The 17,750-nt window shown below is 41.1% G+C and overlaps 1 protein-coding gene across 1 annotated transcript in view; it reads left to right on the top strand.

Moving 5' to 3' along the window:
• The first annotated feature begins 233 nt into the window (after positions 1–233).
• Positions 234–17,750, top strand: part of GYG1 (glycogenin 1) — a 35,657-nt gene continuing 18,140 nt past the window's right edge. Inside the window, exons 1-5 of the mRNA XM_011972795.1 lie at positions 234–635; positions 2,035–2,170; positions 4,534–4,708; positions 4,969–5,131; positions 17,442–17,568. Coding sequence (XP_011828185.1) covers positions 2,166–2,170; positions 4,534–4,708; positions 4,969–5,131; positions 17,442–17,568 — 470 coding nt within the window. The 5' untranslated portion in view covers positions 234–635; positions 2,035–2,165. The remainder of the gene's footprint in view (positions 636–2,034; positions 2,171–4,533; positions 4,709–4,968; positions 5,132–17,441; positions 17,569–17,750) is intronic.

Raw genomic sequence — 17,750 nt, 5'->3', positions numbered from 1 at the left:
CGCCACGCCGAGCCTATTTTTAGGCCTTTGGGGCCGGGTTGCGGGAAGCGGGGAGTGGGACTAGCGTCCCCGGGCGCGGGCCCCGTCAGGTGGGAGGGCGCCGGCTTTGGCTTCACTTGTTGCGAGGCGTCCGGGCCACTCCACGAGTCAGCCCCAGCACTGGGAAGCTCCGAGTTAGCTGGTCCTTCCGTGTCATTGAGGCTAATGGCCAGGGTTATTACAGCAATTGAACTGCCACAAAGATTGCAGGTGTAACCCAGAGTTCAGCCGTCTTTAGGAAGATTAAACTCCTACCCAGCTGTCATTGGTCTTTCTTGGTCATTTGTAATGTTGGCTAGTCTGGTGTTCTAACCTGTGTTCTATCCCTTATTTAATCTTGGAAATCATCCATATTCTTGCTTCCGTAAATCCTTGAATCCTGCTCACCTTATTACATTTTTCTCCATTATCGCCTGGAACCTGGACTTCATTTGAGTTAGATGATCGTTCATTTTGCCCAGCTTAAGTATTTTTGGTGCAGATTGACAGGGATGTTACCCATATTATAATGGGCTGAAGATAATGGAAGCAAGTACAGGCGGATGTTGATGGGCCTGTCAAGGGACAGGTGTCACTGTTCAGAGCTTTCCTAGAGTGTGAGTGACTGGGAAGCTGGTGGCCCTTCGAGGGTGGGGAACCGGTCTTCCTACAACTTAGTAGTTGGCCTGCCATGGGAGAGGGCCTAATAAAATGTGTGAAGATGGCTCTCAGGTCAGCAGCCGAAGGATGCGCTGGCACACTAGGCAACCCACAGCTTCCTCTCACGTTTCAGTGGAATTTCCACTGCTTCTAGCCTCCACCTTGGAAAATGGGCAAGGGAGAATGAGGAAACCCAGGTCAGAAAGAGAAGGACTTCATGACAAAATGTCCCAACTCCCTGGTTAGGCAACTGACGCCTACCAGACCTTGATCTGAAGTGTGCTATGCGTTTGGATGCCCACCAACTTGCTAATGTTTCTTGGAGATGGAACATGGCCCAGAATTGTCCCAGGGAATGACTGGAGAAATCTTGAAGCCTGTGCTAGGGGTCTTGGGAGGGTGGGGACTGTTCAGTAGGAAGAAAAATCCATGTGTTTACCTTCTCTTCTGGCAACTAAGTGATTATTGGAGATTGGGGTGCATGTCTGTTGGGTTGGGCGTGGGGAGGGGCAGGGTACAGGATGGACCTGCACCTTCCTCTTCAAAGAAAAGCAGGCAGGTTGGTTAGGGCTTCGTGGGTGATCTCCAAATCTATTTATCAGTGATTGGTCACTATTTAGATAGAAACATCAAGGAGGGAAGGCCTCTCTGAGGAGCTGATATTTGAGGAGAGACTCAACGTTATTCTTCAGGGGTATTGGGGCGGGGGAGCTTTTGCTACAGGTTGAGGAAACAGTTATGTATAAGATGCCTGAAGTTTGAGGCTACGGTGAGCTATGATCACACCACTCCACTCCAGCCTGGGTGACAGAGTGAGACCCTGTCTAAAAAAATACCTACCTACCTACATACATACATATATGCCCGAGGCATGGCATAAACATAAGTACCAGAATGAAGAATATGGACTCTGCTTTCAGACTGTCTGAATTGAGTTTGACGGTTGTTCTTGTGCTTGTCTGAAAACACTGCTGTCTACAGTACTTGATAGAAGAAACAGAAGATATACTACTTGATCTCTTCATTACCATCTGTTAATTGCCTGGAGTTCAAACTCTGGGTATTAAGCTATTGTTTTGTCTGAGAATTTAGCATGTCGGGACTCTAAGTTGGATTTAATTTCTGTAGCTTAATCAACCTCTTGAAGGTTGCCATCTGTGCCTGCTATGATCTTGAACCATTCTTGAAGTGGGTACTTACGGTTTTCTCCCCAAAGGGGCTACAGCTTGATTCATAGAGAAAGTGGATGTTAGAGGAACTGGTTTTGCTGAATTACTGTTTGAATGGGTTCCTGGGGAAAAGGTTCTCTCCAGATAAGATATTGTAATGAGTGTTTTTTTTTTTCTTTGTATTAAGATCAGGCCTTTGTGACGCTGACCACAAACGATGCCTATGCCAAAGGTGCCCTGGTCCTGGGCTCATCTCTGAAACAGCACAGGACCACCAGGAGGCTGGTGGTGCTCGCTACTCCTCAGGTCTCAGACTCCATGAGGTGAGGACCTCGCTGCCGCCCCAGCATCCACAGGGTCTCTGACATCCTTCTCCCTGTTTCTGACATCATTGGACATTGAGGCCATGCTCTTTTCAGGAGTTGAGGCCGGGGTAGAGAAAAATGAGAGATGCTGAGTGAAGGATTGCTGGATTTGAAACCACCTCCTAGCTTTTGGGAGATATTCCAACTAAATTCTCTTCTGGAAGGTGGTGTGCTGGCCCACACTTTCTGATTCCAGCTAGGAGTGGAAGAAGGAGTCGTCTTCCTTCACTCCATCCCCTCTGGGTGATCTGAAGGAGTGTGTCCGGCATTCCCTACTTACATGCACCTTTATGCAGTGACAATTCATGGCCGTTCCTTTCCCAGGATGGAGCAGGGGCTACATTGTTTCATGTTGCACACTAGGGAAACTCTCAAGTGACTTAGAAAAGTAGTGATTTTATCCATTGCCAGTTGACATTTGTAAGCTAAAGGTCTTTATTTACAATATAATATACTAGAATCTTTACCAAAGGGCTTTCCAAACTAGGTTTTACTACGGGAAACACACTAAAGGGTATAAACTGCTTCGTGATTGGTTAGTTCACTTTGATCTGATGGAATTAAGTTTTGAAGTATTTGGGCCAGGTAAGATGGCTCACACCTGTAATCTCAGCACTGTGGGAGGCCGAGGCAGTTGGATCACCTGAGGTCAGGAGTTCCAGACCAGCCTGACCAACATGGCGAAACACTGTCTCTACTAAAAATACAAAACCTCGTTTCTACTAAAAATACAAAAATTAGCTAGGCGTGGTGGCGCGTGCCTGTAATCCCAGCTCCTTGGGGTTAGGGACTGAGGCAGGAGAATCGCTTGAACCCAGGAGGTGGAGGTTGCAGTGAGCCAAGATTGTGCCAGTGCCCTCCAGCCTGGGCAACAGAGTGAGACTCTTGTCTTCAACAACAGCAACAACAACAACAACAAATCGAAGTATCTGAATGAGCTACCTAGTCCCTAGTACTAACTTTAAAGTATCTGGGCACATTAGTAACTTTGTGGTGTGTTTATTTTTGTGGTCTCCTGGCCCTCTAAGAAATTGAAAATGCCCTTTTTGTAACTTTTTTTTTTCTCCCAAAAAGTATAAGCACAGACCAAGGGTCTCTAAAAAGTAGGCATTCTGTATACATACGTATATCTTTCACACTAACACCCTTGTTCCTAAATGGTAATTTAGAAAGATGCCAAAAAGCCTGTCTCCTAATGTGTATGCCCTAATTTGTAGTCTGTTAGAATATGTCTAAGAAACCAGATCTAGTCTTACCTTTCCTGTAACCACCATCAGTTTACTTTGGTCAGTGATTCTCCTAACCATTTCTCTTCAAAAACATCAAGTTTACTGTGTGAACTGTAGCATATTTTTGTACAGCTTTGGAGACAGAATACAGTACCACTTTTGTTCTGCATCTCTGATGTTATAAACTTTTAGTATGATACGTTTTTACCCTGTGTTTTTTCTTGTGCTCAATTTAGTGTCTTACTCAAGTCTACCCTCCCGATCCACCATCAAGAACTTTCTAAAATAAAGCCTTAGTTAATTTGGGGCATAGAGAAGTGTTGTACCTCGCAAACCAAAGTGAATCTCATTATATTTAAGCAAAGTGCTCAGCATGTAATAAACACTAGTTATATTGGATTCTACAAAATGGGCAACCTAATAAACGGAGCCCTTTATACATTTTTGCAAGCTATTTCCACAACCTATCTGCTATTCAGTGATATAGTAAAATACAAAAACCCAGAAAATTTCTTCTGTGATAATATTTTTTTATTTTTTTTATTTATTTTTTTTGAGACGGAGTCTCGCTCTGTCACCCAGGGTGGAATGTAGGGGCGCGATGTCAGCTCACTGCAAGCTCTGCCTCCCGGATTCATGCCATTCTCCTGCCTCAGCCTCCCAAGTAGCTGGGGCTACGGGCACCCACCATCATGCCAGGCTGATTTTTTGTATTTTTAGTAGAGATGGGGTTTCACTGTGTTAGCCAGGATGGTCTCAATCTCCTGACCACGTGATCCGCCCACCTCGGCCTCCCAAAATGCAGGGATTACAGGTGTGAGCCACCACGTCCGGCCTATAATAATGTTTTAAGACACGCATTTCATCCTCACCATAAGCAGTTCTTATTACTTTAGTAAAGTTAACTGGACATGCAAATAAACACAATTTGTCCTGGAGTAAAATTAGAACAGATTTAAGGGTACATATTCTACAAAGCAATACATTGTTCTAGTAATTGATGGAGAGGGTAATAAAGCATCAGTCTTGCATTAGTGGGTCACTTGTTCTGAAAAGATGCTAAGTGTGGTTTTCTGGATTTTATTTTGACAGAAAAGTTTTAGAGACAGTCTTCGATGAAGTCATCATGGTAGATGTCTTGGACAGTGGCGATTCTGCTCATCTAACCTTAATGAAGAGGCCAGAGTTGGGTGTCACACTGACAAAGCTCCACTGCTGGTCACTTACACAGTATTCAAAATGTGTATTCATGGATGCAGATACTCTGGTGAGTGTGGCTTTGAGGGTAGAAAAGAAAGATATATATGGTAATAGACACCTATTAGGCATTTGAGGAATGCTGTCAAGACTTGACAGCAAAGTTCAGATAGAACCACTGTCATGAAATATGTCAGGGGATGAAGGAGAGGAGGCCCAGGCTGCCTTACAGCTGTCACCATCTTTTGTGTTGGATGACATAGGGAGAACATAAGAAGGGTATTCTGTAGCAAAAACATTTCTGTAATGCTCTTTCTCCCCTTTGATCAGGTCCTAGCAAATATTGATGATCTTTTTGAGAGAGAAGAATTGTCAGCAGCACCAGACCCAGGGTGGCCTGACTGCTTCAATTCCGGAGTCTTCGTTTATCAGCCTTCAGTTGAAACATACAATCAGCTGTTGCGTCTTGCTTCTGAGCAAGGTAGTTTCGATGGTATGTATCTACTATCTTCATGTCTGATAAGCTGTGAATAGTTAGTTATTTCTAGGGGCTGCTTTTCTCAGAAATAATTGCTGCCTGAAAGGTATAAGAGATGGAGCAAGCATTTTAAGTTGTGCTCTTTTGGGAAGTGTGTGTGTGTGTGTGTGTGTGTGTATGTGTATGTAAATGCATCTTTTTCTATAGATGTGAAAGATTAAACTATGATAGGCAATTTTATAGGATTGTCTTTAAGTTGTCTTCCTGTATCTAATTTAGAGTATGATAAATGTACTGTGATTATTCAAAAATTCAAAACACTGAAAAACTTTAACATCTGTCTTAAACCTAAGTAAATGTAAGCTCAAGAGAGTTTGACAGGCCATTCCAGGAGGATTAAGCATTGTCACTATGGAAACTTGAGGAATAAACCTGATAATTTGGGTCTCATTCTCTCAGGTGGCATAAAAAAGAAGATAGAAAGTTTATATGAATAATCTTTGCTTCCAAACTCTCATTCTCTACAAGGCTGTGTGTCAGAGGTATCTGCAGGGCCAAAAAGTAGAACATTGACAAAGTCAGCATCATTTTCTATAACATATAAATGTTTTTATAGTTATATTTATACAACAGTTCTGTCTGTGATATAGGGTCTCATATCTTTTGGAGAAGTTGATCAAATGAATTAGTGTGCTTTCGTTTCAGGCCAATTTCTGAAATAACAAGCCGTGTTTTTAAAAACAAAAACACACAGGACAAAACCAATAGTTAATATGCAGAAGGAGTTCTTTGAAAAATTATTTTTGATGGTTCTTTTGAATAAAGACCCAGAGTAGAGAAGAAGGAGGACATTCTCTTAGAAACCCTCCCAGCAGTGACTCACCATCAGATATGTGACATTGTGGCAGAGCACAGTGCTGTGTGCTATTCACATGGGGTTGGGCCAGAGGCCTGAGCTCTGCTGGAGACACAGCGGGGGCTTCTTTCCTTCTCTCCCTGTCCCAAGAGTAGATCTGAGATTTGCAGTAAGTAGATCTTTTAGAAATAGCAGAAACAGCCTTTCTCGTTTGACAAAAGATTCAATCCTGGGTGCGGATATGAGGGTTCATTTTCATTAATTAGTTAGAAAGTTAAAAATCAAAATATTAAACTTGAAAAATGAAAACATTAGATCTATAAGTTTGTTAGATTGCTGAGGTTAAGATACTGGAAGTTAAAACATTTCAAATTATACATAAAACTGAGATGGGGTTTTCATTGTTGCTATTCACAGAAATTGAATTCTTTTTAGTTATTTGGCTGAGGATTTGGGAATTGTGGCTATATGAATTGTAATTGAAAGTAATAAGGAAGTTTAAGTCTCAGTTTTATGTAACTATTTAGCTTGTTTACACTGTAAGCTAGTAGTTCTCAAACAAGGGTGATTTTGTCCCCCAAAGGACATTTGGCAATGTCTGAAGACATTTTTGGTTGTTACAACTGAAGGGGGAGGGTGCAAAGGGCATCTGGTGAGTGGAGGCCCTGGGATGCTAAACATCCTGCAATGCATAAGACGATCTCCTACAGCAAAGAATTACCTAGCCCAGCATGTCAGTAGTGCTGAGGTTGCAAAACTCTGCTCTCTACATGCTCTAAAACAGAGCGGGAGTATCTGAACCATCATGTATGGCAGCATCTAACAAGAAGTGAAGTCTTGTTTTAAGCATCCTTAAAATAAGAAAATAATAATGTGTTAAATGTTCTCCGTGGTCAAGACCAAATGAAACTTCTTCACTTTACTGACATGATTTTCGCTCCTGCTATTTTCCTTTCATAGAAGGAATAGAAGGAATGAAAGCTGTATTAGTATTTAAGTTCAAAAGATGTATTCCTTATTACTGCTGCTTATAAGGAAACAGTTACCTTTGCATAAAAGGAAGAGGAGAGTGTTTTTAGCAGAAGTCCACTATTTGTCTTAACCTTCCCGTCAGAGTGTAGCTTTCTTCACCTCTTCTCCTAATTTGAAGGAAGTAAGTGTAACCCTGCCAGAAATTCAGTGTAACTCTTTTCAACTTCATTAAGTAAATCACATTCTAAAGTACATCTTGTGGCCTGCCAACTGCCTGAAATCACATGATTTTAATCATGTAAAGAGAATCCAATTTCTAACCTAGAATACTATTAAATGTTATTGAGAGGTAAGACTGGATACCAAACAGTAGTGAGCCATGGTAAATTATCTAGGTTATAATTTGAGAATATGAAACTAATTAATTAACCTATTCTTTGTTAAGAAGCTTGGATGTGTGCAAAGTGTGCGACTAGGAAGCACTTTCTGCTTTTTCAGCCAAGATCTGAAACCACCATGAGATTCTGTCTGTGCCTCTAGCACATTTCATTATTCAGCAGCAGGTTTCCAGGTGCTGGCCGTCCTCTTAGGTATTCCATTTACTGGCTCATTGGTGGTGAAGGACTGAATCTTCTCTGTTAATAGAAATTGAAAGAGGTAAAAAGTCAACTGTGCAGCTGAGAACTTACAGTTCTCAATATGTTGTTTAAATTCAGCAGAAGAAGAAATTTAGCAGTTCTCAAATCAGAGGTTGTGTTCACTTGAAATATGTGTTAAGCTTTACTTAGCAAAGAAAGCTCACTCTGTACCTTGGGAGGCTGCTTCTCTCTGGAGGGGTTTACTATCCACTTGAATCAATGTGTGAACCATGTGACATAAAGATGTGTTGGACTTATGCTTGATAGCAATAAAATATTTCTTTATGGACAATGACTTTGTCTAATGGCAGTAACCTTTGCCTGTAGTTTTCAATATGTTATTATATAAAAAATATAGTAAAAGTAAATAATCTTAAAAATTAAGAATTATATAAAAAATAATTTTGGTTAGGTGTCATGCTGTAGGCACTGATGAACATTTTCAGGTGTTCCTTTCACAGTTACCCACATTTTCTCACAACCATAGTTTCTCCCTCTACCACCCCCATAGTCAGTTTTAAGTCCCAGCATTTTCAGCTCAGACCAGTTTTTCAGATGACTGTATCTCAGTGCGAATATCTTGCAGGTCATGTTTTTAACCTCTTTCCTGTGTTCAGCAGAAACTGGTGGGGCCTGGTGTCCACTGACAAGCCACATAGGCTGTTGATGGCTGAGCATTTGCAGCTGCTTTTGCAACCCTTCTCATGCAAAAGAATGTGGCTGTCATTCTTCTAATCACCAGCCCTCTATTCACAGCCCCTCCACCTCTCTATTCTGTGACTCTGGCCAAGAGAATAATCCTAATATGGCAAACCATACTAGGTACCTTGACTTCTCTTTCTTTCTAAAATTCTAGAATGTTAAAATTTAGAACTGGTGACTACATACCTAATTCATGGCTGCTGTCTAATTTTCCATAATGAAGAGTCAAGTTTCTATACTTTTGTATTTTCAAACTGTCTTGGCACTTACTTCATCACTATAATTACGTATTTCCCGAAAAGTTGAACAATAGCTGTTGTGAAATAGTTATACACTAGTATTGTATAGGATGTGACAAGATAAAGTTAACTTCAGGGCATGTTAGCAGTAAGAGGGGAAGAGAGAGATCGTTATATTCTAGGTTCTAATCAGTTTTGCTTCTGCCACGTCGGTGAAATGAGGCTGATGAACTTGACTCTTAATTTGAAAAAATCAACCTGAATGCAAGTTGAGGTTTATTTTCTTTTCCCTTGTGACTAATGTATCTTAAGAGTGCTTGTATAGTTGAAGGGTTGAGTGCTTAAAAATTGTTGTCTATTTCGTCTGTATGTGTCAGTTTCAAAAACCTAGGTCAGAGGAATTCATATTTTCTAATTTGGAATATTCCTAAAAAACATCTTATACTCATTTTGATTACTGCAATGTAAATATCCTAAACTTTTGATTGGTGTACTGGAATTTTGGTCTGTAGTTGAATTTCTAGAAAGAAGAAAACATAGTATAGAATAAATTAGTGGCAGAATATTAGGTATGATTTATTTAAGTAGAGTCCAGGATCCGCTTTGAGATCATTATATTTGTGTGTTCCAAATTCTAAGTGGTCATTGAGTCCCATAAGCAGAATACAGTAATGTTTTGAAATAATGTTTAACAGAAATGATTTGGTGCTACATTCTATTAAAGCGTAAAATTGACCCCAGAGCTAGGTTTTAAAATCTTTGTAGGTAATTAGGCTTCATGTTGGACCTGCCCAAAAAAAGAATGAAGGACTGAGATATTTCAAGATAGTACTTGTCTTGTCCAAACCAAATGAGCTCAGAGATTTTGGTGTGCTTCACTTGGTTCCCTGACTTGATAGGTCGGCCTGGACAGTTATCTTACCATGGTGACTTCCCCCAGCCACCTAAGCACTAGGCTGCCTGTTCTAGTAATTTATCAGTTGTTTTGGAAATGACTATGTTCTCTTGCATTTATGTCATTTTATTGATAGATAATAAGTATCTTGAGGAAAAGCAAAAGCCATAACATGTAGTGGCAAAATTGATGAGCACACAGGGTCAGAGATCATGACCCTGTGAGAAATAGAGGAGGAGGAAGCGACTAATGTGTTATATGTGTGCAGGCTCTTATGCTGGTCATTTTACCTACTTTTTCACTTATTTCTCAACAGTCCTGTGAGGTAAGCATTCATACATCCATTCATATAACAAATACTCATTGAGAGCCTACTATCTAGCTAGCACTGGGGACCTGCCATTGTTATAGTTCAGGACAGCAGCTTGCCTGGTGTCCCTGAGCTGAGGCAAAGTCAGGTCTGAACCAGGGTCCTTCTGAGCTCTGGTTGGGCTATGTGTTGCGGGGAGGAGAGGTGGGGTGGGTGCTGGTGGTGGGGGATGGCTTTTCCATTCCCAGTTCTCTCACATGGCAGCATTCTTGAGTATGTGTCCTGAGAATGATACAGGATGGAGGAAGATCCTTATTACCTTGGCTTTATGTCAGGTTAATTAAGTAATTTCTCTGAGTAGACAGAGCAGCTGGTATATTCGTCATTTTACAAATGAAGGAATGGAGGCTCAAGTCTTCTATCTCTATTGCTACTATTCCTCCCCTCTGATCCAAAATACCTAAAAATACTTTGTCATTTAAAATCAGCAGCACAGTTCATTGGCGTGCATTGTTTTATGGAGTCTGGAAGTACTTTGAGAAGTGTTACTGTCACCTGTATTTCTGTAGTAGGTTCATTCATTATTTCAAACATCATTTTAATTTCTAATCTGGGAAAAATCCTAAATTTAAGGGACAAAAATAGACTGGTAAGTAATACACATTTTATTCCTGCCTCTATAAAGTTTATATTCTGAGACCTTACAGACATTTAACAACTAGTACACAGTTATGTAATCATGATTCTAGTAAGTTCAGAGTACTAAGAGTCCAGACTAGGAGGACCTGCCTTCGACTGAGAAACTGACATTTAAGCCAAGAATAAATGTTTCCTTGCATGTATGTAATAATTAATAGCTTGATACTTAATAATCATTTAACAAAATAGTGAAAAACAAAAGCTATAACATGAAGTAGTAAAAGAAATCAGTTATTCTTGGCTTAAATGGGTTGAGGCCGGTGAGATGCAGTGATGCTGGGGCCCAAGCTCCAAGTGCCTGGATTTCCATAAGCCACCTTGGGTTAATCTAATGATCCTCAGTAAATCTCATAAAAATATCCCCAAGAGCTGGGCTTTCATAAGCTGTAATTTATTAATCCTTAGCATGCTCACTATAGGCAGAAATGATTATATCTGGCAAGCATTTTGTCGGAAGTTAGTTTTAAAAAAAAGTGTCCAGGTGCAGTGGCTCACGCCTGTAATTCCAACACTTTGGGAGGCCGAGGCAGGCGAATCACTTGAGGTCAGGAGTTCCAGACCAGCCTGGCCAAAATGATTAAACCCTGTCTCTACTAAAAATGCAAGAATTAGCTGGGTGTAGTGGCATGTGCCTGTAGTCCTGGCTTCTTGGGAGACTGAGGTGGGAGAATCACGTGAACCCTGGAAGCAGAGGCAGTGAGCTGAGGTCGCACCACTGCACTCCAGCCTGGGTGACAGAGCGAGACTGTCTCAATAAAATAATCAATAGATAGAGGCGAGTCACGTGTTCGTGTCAGTCCTTGTTTCTAGCTCAGTTATAGTATAAAGCACATTTTACTTTAAATGTTTTTTTTTTTTTTTTTTTGAGACAGAATTTCGCTGTTGTGGCCCAGGCTAGAGTGCAATGATGCGATCTGGGATCTCGGCTCACTGCAACCTCTGTCTCCTGGGTTCAAGTGATTCTCCTGCCTCAGCCTCCTGAGTAGCTGGGATTACAGGTGCCTGCCACCATGCCCAGCTAATTTTTGTATTTTTAGTAGAAATGGGGTTTCACCATGTTGGCCAGACTGGTCTTGAACTCCTGACCTCAGGTGATCCACCCACCTCGGCCTCCCAAAGTGCTGGGATTACAGGTGTGAGTCACCATGCCTGAACTTTTACTTTATTTACTTTGTCCATCTGTCCCCTTTTGGATTTTGAAGTATCTGAGAGTTGGAACCTATCTGAATCTTCCTATTACGTGAATACCAAATTTATATAATGTTAGACATTTTTATAGAAATGACATTTTTAAGAGTTATTATCCTTTGTTATAATAAAGTCATTCTTCGAAAGATTGTAGTGCTGCTCAAATTTTAATATGCAGACAAATTCCCTAGGGATTAAAATGTGGCTTCTGATTCTGTCGGTCGGGTGGGGCTCAACAGTCTGCACTGCTCTCAAGCTCCCAGGTGATGCCCATGCTGCTGGAACCCAGGCCACAGCTTGAGGAGCACTATTATAGGGGGAGCATTCCTTTGACTGAGATGCTGGGGCTCATGTCTAAATCAGAATTAACTCACTGCCCTGTTACCCACAGTAGACAAGCCAGCTGCCAGCAAACTATGGAAGAGCACGCAAAGTACACGAGCATTGAACAAATGCACAGATTTAAAAAGACACCACTTAATTCTGTTTCTGTCTTAGGAAACAAATAGTCCCAGTTTCTGATCAATGCTGTGGTGTGTCCATGGTTACCAGGTATGTGACCCTGCTTAAAAGACAGAAAGTACCAAGTCTGTAGTTGCAAGGTGATTACGTAGCGTTTGGGCAGCTGGGTGGAAGGATGATTCAGAATGAGATACTTGCTTTTGTTCGCAAAGCAGATGCAATGTGCCCCTTGTTCATTTCCTTTCTCCCTGTCTCTCACCTGTGTTACCACACCCTGGCGTACCGGATCACAGCTGCTAGTGATGCCTGCTAATCATGTTTGGTGGCTCTGAGATGAGTGAGATTAAAAGTATCTTAACCTGTCAGATTAAATAAAGCTGCCTCTGGAAGTCTGACTAAAACGTGTCGGACAAAAGTTGTAGGGTTTTTGTTACGGAAATTCAGCAGTCTTTAGGGCATCCTTGTGTGTTTTTTAACATAGATGTGCCTAGATTTGCATTCTGCTTTGAACTGTGCTATCATTTAAAGATTTTTCTAAAGAGAGGATACTGGTAACACCATACATAGATTTTTCTGATGAAGTTAAAACATTTGCCTGACCTTGAAATGTTGAACTGTGCATTTGGGAAAAGATGGTTAAGATTTCTAGACCGCTGAATTTAAAAATTCAGCTACAGACTTCTAGATGGTATTTAATTTATTTTTAATCCACAATTTTGGACTAAATTATAAACCTTTGTAGTCACATAGTGAGGTCAGTGGCCCTGGAAGTTTTACGACCTGTGTTGTCCCCTCTAGAGCCAAGGTTCTTGTTGAGTGTTTCAGGATTTGCCAATTTAACAGGCACCGTTGATTCACCAGTTCTACTTCAGTGCCTTTTCTCTTCCTCCTTGCTCGTTTTCCGTACAACCAGTGCTTCCCAGCCTCCCTGTGGCACACAGCTGATGGGCAGATGATGTTTGTAGGGTACCTGAGGGTAAACAGAAACGGCCTGTTGTGGCCAAAGGCAGCCAGCCAGGGACTTTGAGGGATCAGCAGCTCTGACTCCTGTTTCCCAGGCTCACACAGGTCAGATCTGGAAGTTCTACTTTACAGCTACGATTTAGGCCTCCATGGAATTAGATTTCTTTACTGCATTATGAGTAGCTGTTAGTCATTTTAAGTGGAATTGCTTCAGTTAAAGGTCTTACAGTGTCCAGGTTCTCAAATGGGATAAATGTGTAGAGTTTTATTATTAATAATCCTTTATAACCTACACATATTTTTCTTTTGGTAGTATGCTTCATAATAAAAATTAAAAGTAAAGAATATTTAGAAAGAAAAGGTCTAAGCACAGTTCTCATTCTTGCCTCTAGTTGTATTACTAATATTTTAGCATTACAAGAGTAATATAATATTAGGAAAAATAGGGGGGAAGGAACATCTATTATACCAATCTCCTAATGCAATTATTTTATTTACTTTCTTTTAATATAAATGTTCATTAATGTTTATGTTCTTAGTTTTAATCACAATGTATGTAGCTGTATATCTTCATATTACACAGTGTACTGATGTTGTCTTTATAGACATTAGTTTTAATTGCTGAATAATATTCCATGAGTAGTTAGTATTACAATATACTAACTATTCCTGTGTGGTAGAATGTAAGTCGTTTAAATTTTTTCTGCTGTTACAGAGTATTTTCAAGATTCTTGCATTCATTCCATAAATAATTTGCTAAGTGTAAGGCATTCTGCTACATGTTAGCATTATAATGGTAAGCAAAAAGCCATAATCTCTGTTCTTGTGGAATTTAGCAGCTAATTCCTGATTGTATTTTGCACGTTAATTGTAAGAGTTTTTTAAAAACCTGTTCATCTTGAGAGAACTGTAGATTTCCATGCAGCTGTAAGAAATAATACAGAGAGATCCCATGTACGCTTCATCTGTTTTCTCCCAATGGTAATACCTTGTATAACTAAAATGTGTCACCCCAACCAGGAGATTGACATTGGAACAATCCACCAATCTCACTCAGATTTCACCAGTTTTGTATGTATTCCCTTTTCTATGTGTATACGTGTGTATATATGCACTTTTGGTTTTTATGCAACTTTATCACATATGTGGATTGGTGTGACCACCACCATAGTCAAGATGCAGAGTAGTTCCATCACAAGAACCTTCATCATATTCTGTTTTTTTTTTTTTTGAGATGAAGTCTCACTTTGTCACCTCGCCTCGAGTGCAGTGGTGTGATCTCAGCCCACTGCAACCTCTGCCTCCCGGGTTCCAGCTGTTCTGCCTCAGCCTCCCAAGTAGCTGGGGCTACAGGCGTGTGCCACCACGCCCAGCTAATTTTTGTATTTTTAGTAGAGACGGGGTTTCACCATATAGTTCAGGCTGGTCTTGAACTCCTGACATCGTGATCCCCCTGCCTCAGCCTCCCAAAGTGCTGGGATTATAAGCATGAGCCACTGCTCCTGACCCGTCATATTCTTTTACAGCCACAACTGCATCTCTCATTCTTTCCCTCTCCCCTGGCAACCATTAATTTGCTTCCTATCTCTGTAATTTTATTATTTGATGTTATATAAGTGAAATTACATAGTATGTAACTTTGTGAGATTGGAGTTTTTCACTCAGTGTAATTAATTTAAGATTCATCCAGGTTATTGTATCTCTAGTTTGTTCCATCTTATAGCTGAGAAATATTCCACATGGATGTGCCATATCCATATACCTGTTGAGTGACATTGGAGCTGTTTTCAGTTTGTACTATTATGAACAAAGCTGCTATGAACATTTCTTCAGCTTTTTTTTCTGTTCCCATGGAACTGATTGGCAGTATTTTGATGATTATGTGTGAAAGGAAATTAGTTAAGACTTCAGGCCTCTGTACCTCAGCCATTAGTGTCTAGTCCCACATTTGGGGTATCTTTGTGGAATCCAAAATAAGCCTTTAATGAATGGCATGATGTTTTGGCTTCGATAGTTTGTGCCTCAAAATACATTCATTTGCCTATATAGCTAAAATTGTCTTTAGTTCTCATGTCTGTCCATTGTCTTAGTCTATTGAGGCTGCTATAATGAAATATCATAGATTAAATGGCTTATAGAAGAAATATATTTCTCACAGTTCTAGAGGCTGGGAATTCCAAGATTAAGGTGCAGCATATTCAGTATCTGGAGAGGGCCAATTTCCTGGGTCATAGACAGCTTTTTTATTTATTTATTTTTTTGTTATAACTGCTGCATGTGGCAGAAGAGGTGAGGGACCTCTCTTGGGCCTCTTTTATAAGAGCACAAATCCTATGCATGATGGCAGAGCCCTCATGACCTAATCACCTTCCGAAGGCGTCACTCCAGGTACCGTCAACTTTGGGGTTAGGATTTCAGTGTAGGAATTCGGGGGTATCTAAACGTTGAGTCCATTGCATTTTTGTAACAGTGAAGCATATTCTGTTGCCATCTTTATTGTCCTTTAGAACTTATAAGAGTGAAACTGATTTTCTGTTGTTCGTCCCTTGAGGAACACAGACCTGTCAGGGGTGCTGTTTAAGGAGGGCTTTCCTCATAGACAATCAGTGAATGCCTTTGATTCTTAGAGTTGATTGAAGGTATTTGGAAAGGATAGAATATGCAGAGGGTGGATAAGGTACACTTGGACTTTAAACCTAAAGTCCTGATCTTATTACTTAACTCCAAAAATTAAATAGAGCTCTAGATTTTTGAAGTCTCCTTGAAAACTAAGGATAATTGAATAGCGATGACAGCCAACTGGACTTGTTTTATGTTGAGAAAGGAGCTGGATTTTTCGGCAAAGGAGGCTGAGGAGAGGAGTGACTCTGCAGTATTCCTGCCTGACACTTAGAGCAGGTGTCTCCCTGCCTGCCATCCCCATACACACTTGCATGTATGCGCTCATGCACACGCACACGTACCGTTAACTCCTGTTCTGCTGCTTGGGAGACTCGTTCTGAGCGTGTTTTCTGAAATCTCATGAGTCTAAAATAGAAAGCACATGAAATACATGGAAGAATGTGTCTTGTGTTGTTTTTATTTCTTTTGAATGAGTGGCCATGATCCCCACTTTCTGAGGAAGATATGAAGTCCAGGAACCCCAAGGGCTGAGCAGACACTTTGCTGTATCATTGTAGCTGGCGCTGGCCACAGTGGTGACTGAGCAGGATCTGCCCAGAGACTTTTGGTCAGTGGTAGGAGAGTGCACCATAGGGTTAACGTGGCCTTGTGGGCCCTCTGTTGATAAGCCAACAGTTGTGGGCCCTGGAAAACAATTCCGTTGTTCCAGTTTGCTCTTTTTTACTTTTTGATTCTTTTTGTCCTATTACACTCAGGGGAAAGTCTGAAATCTTTAACTGGAAATAAAGTGTAAAACCTGATCCCTATGTGGTCTGGTCCCTGCCGCCTTCTCTGAGACTCACCTGGTGTCATGCAATTCATTCCCGCCGAGTCCACTTAGGCCACCTTCCAGGCCTTCTATCCATAGCCTCATGCTCCTGCCCACCACAGGTCTGTGGTGTGCGCTGTTTTTGTTCTGCCTGGAACACTGTGCCCTGTCTTTCCCCCATCTGCATTTTTCGGGTGTGCCTGTGCACCCCTCAGATACTGGTTTAAACACAACTTGCTCGCAGAAGCCTTCCTTCACCCATCAGATGTCGCTCAAGCCACTTCTATGTGTGCCTGTAGTACCATGTACATTCCTTCACTGCATTCATCTCCATCTGTGCGATGTTTGTTGACTTGATTTGCTGCTATTGGTGTCTCCCACCTGACCCTTGTGAAGACAGTGACCATATCTCTTTGTGCACTGTTGACTCTGCACTGCCTAGTACAGTATCTGATACATAGTAGCTGCTCAATAGATACTGGTTGAATTAATGAGTTAAATCAGGGAAATGGCCACTCCCTAAAATGTTTTCAATTGGCGTGTCAAGGAACTTATTAAAAAATGGGGGCCAGGCGTGATGGCTCATGCCGGTAGTCCTTGCATTTTGGGAGGTCAAGGCGGGTGTATCACGTGAGATCAGGGGTTCGAGACCAGCCTGGCCAACATGGTGAAACTTTTAGTAGACTAAAAGTATAAATATTAGTCTGGCGTGGTGGCATGCACCTGTAGTCCCAGCTACTCAGGAGGCTTAGACAGGAGAACTGCTTAAACCCAGGAGACAGAGGTTGCAGTGAGCTGAGATTGTGCCACTGCACTCCAGCTTGGGTGACAGAGCGAGACTCCATCTCAGAAAAAAAATAAAGTAAAAATGGAATTAGTGTCTATTTTTAAAGGTCCAGTTATGTGCTCCTATAAAATTCTTAAACTGTCATAGAGATCTGTTAACTAATTTATATATTTTTTTCTTTTAGGTGGGGACCAAGGCATACTGAACACATTTTTTAGTAGCTGGGCAACAAGAGATATCAGAAAACACCTGCCCTTTATATATAACCTCAGCAGCATCTCTATATACTCCTACCTCCCAGCATTTAAAGTGTAAGTGCAAATGGTTTAACTATTGTTGGAGATGTTGAGGGAAGAGAAGGGGGGTGTAAAATTTGGGGGCTGTCTCATTGTCATTCTGAGGGAAATAACAGGTAGATACTTTGAGGAAAGTTTCTCTTATAAGAACCGTGGCTGCAGTGGGGAGAAACCTTGATGTTATTGATTGCCTCGTG

This window comes from Mandrillus leucophaeus, unplaced genomic scaffold, assembly GCF_000951045.1.
Source record: "Mandrillus leucophaeus isolate KB7577 unplaced genomic scaffold, Mleu.le_1.0 Scaffold130, whole genome shotgun sequence".
In the NCBI taxonomy this organism is placed as follows: Eukaryota; Metazoa; Chordata; class Mammalia; order Primates; family Cercopithecidae; genus Mandrillus; species Mandrillus leucophaeus.
Note: the sequence above shows the minus strand (reverse complement) of the source record. Positions and strands in the feature narration are given on the sequence as shown.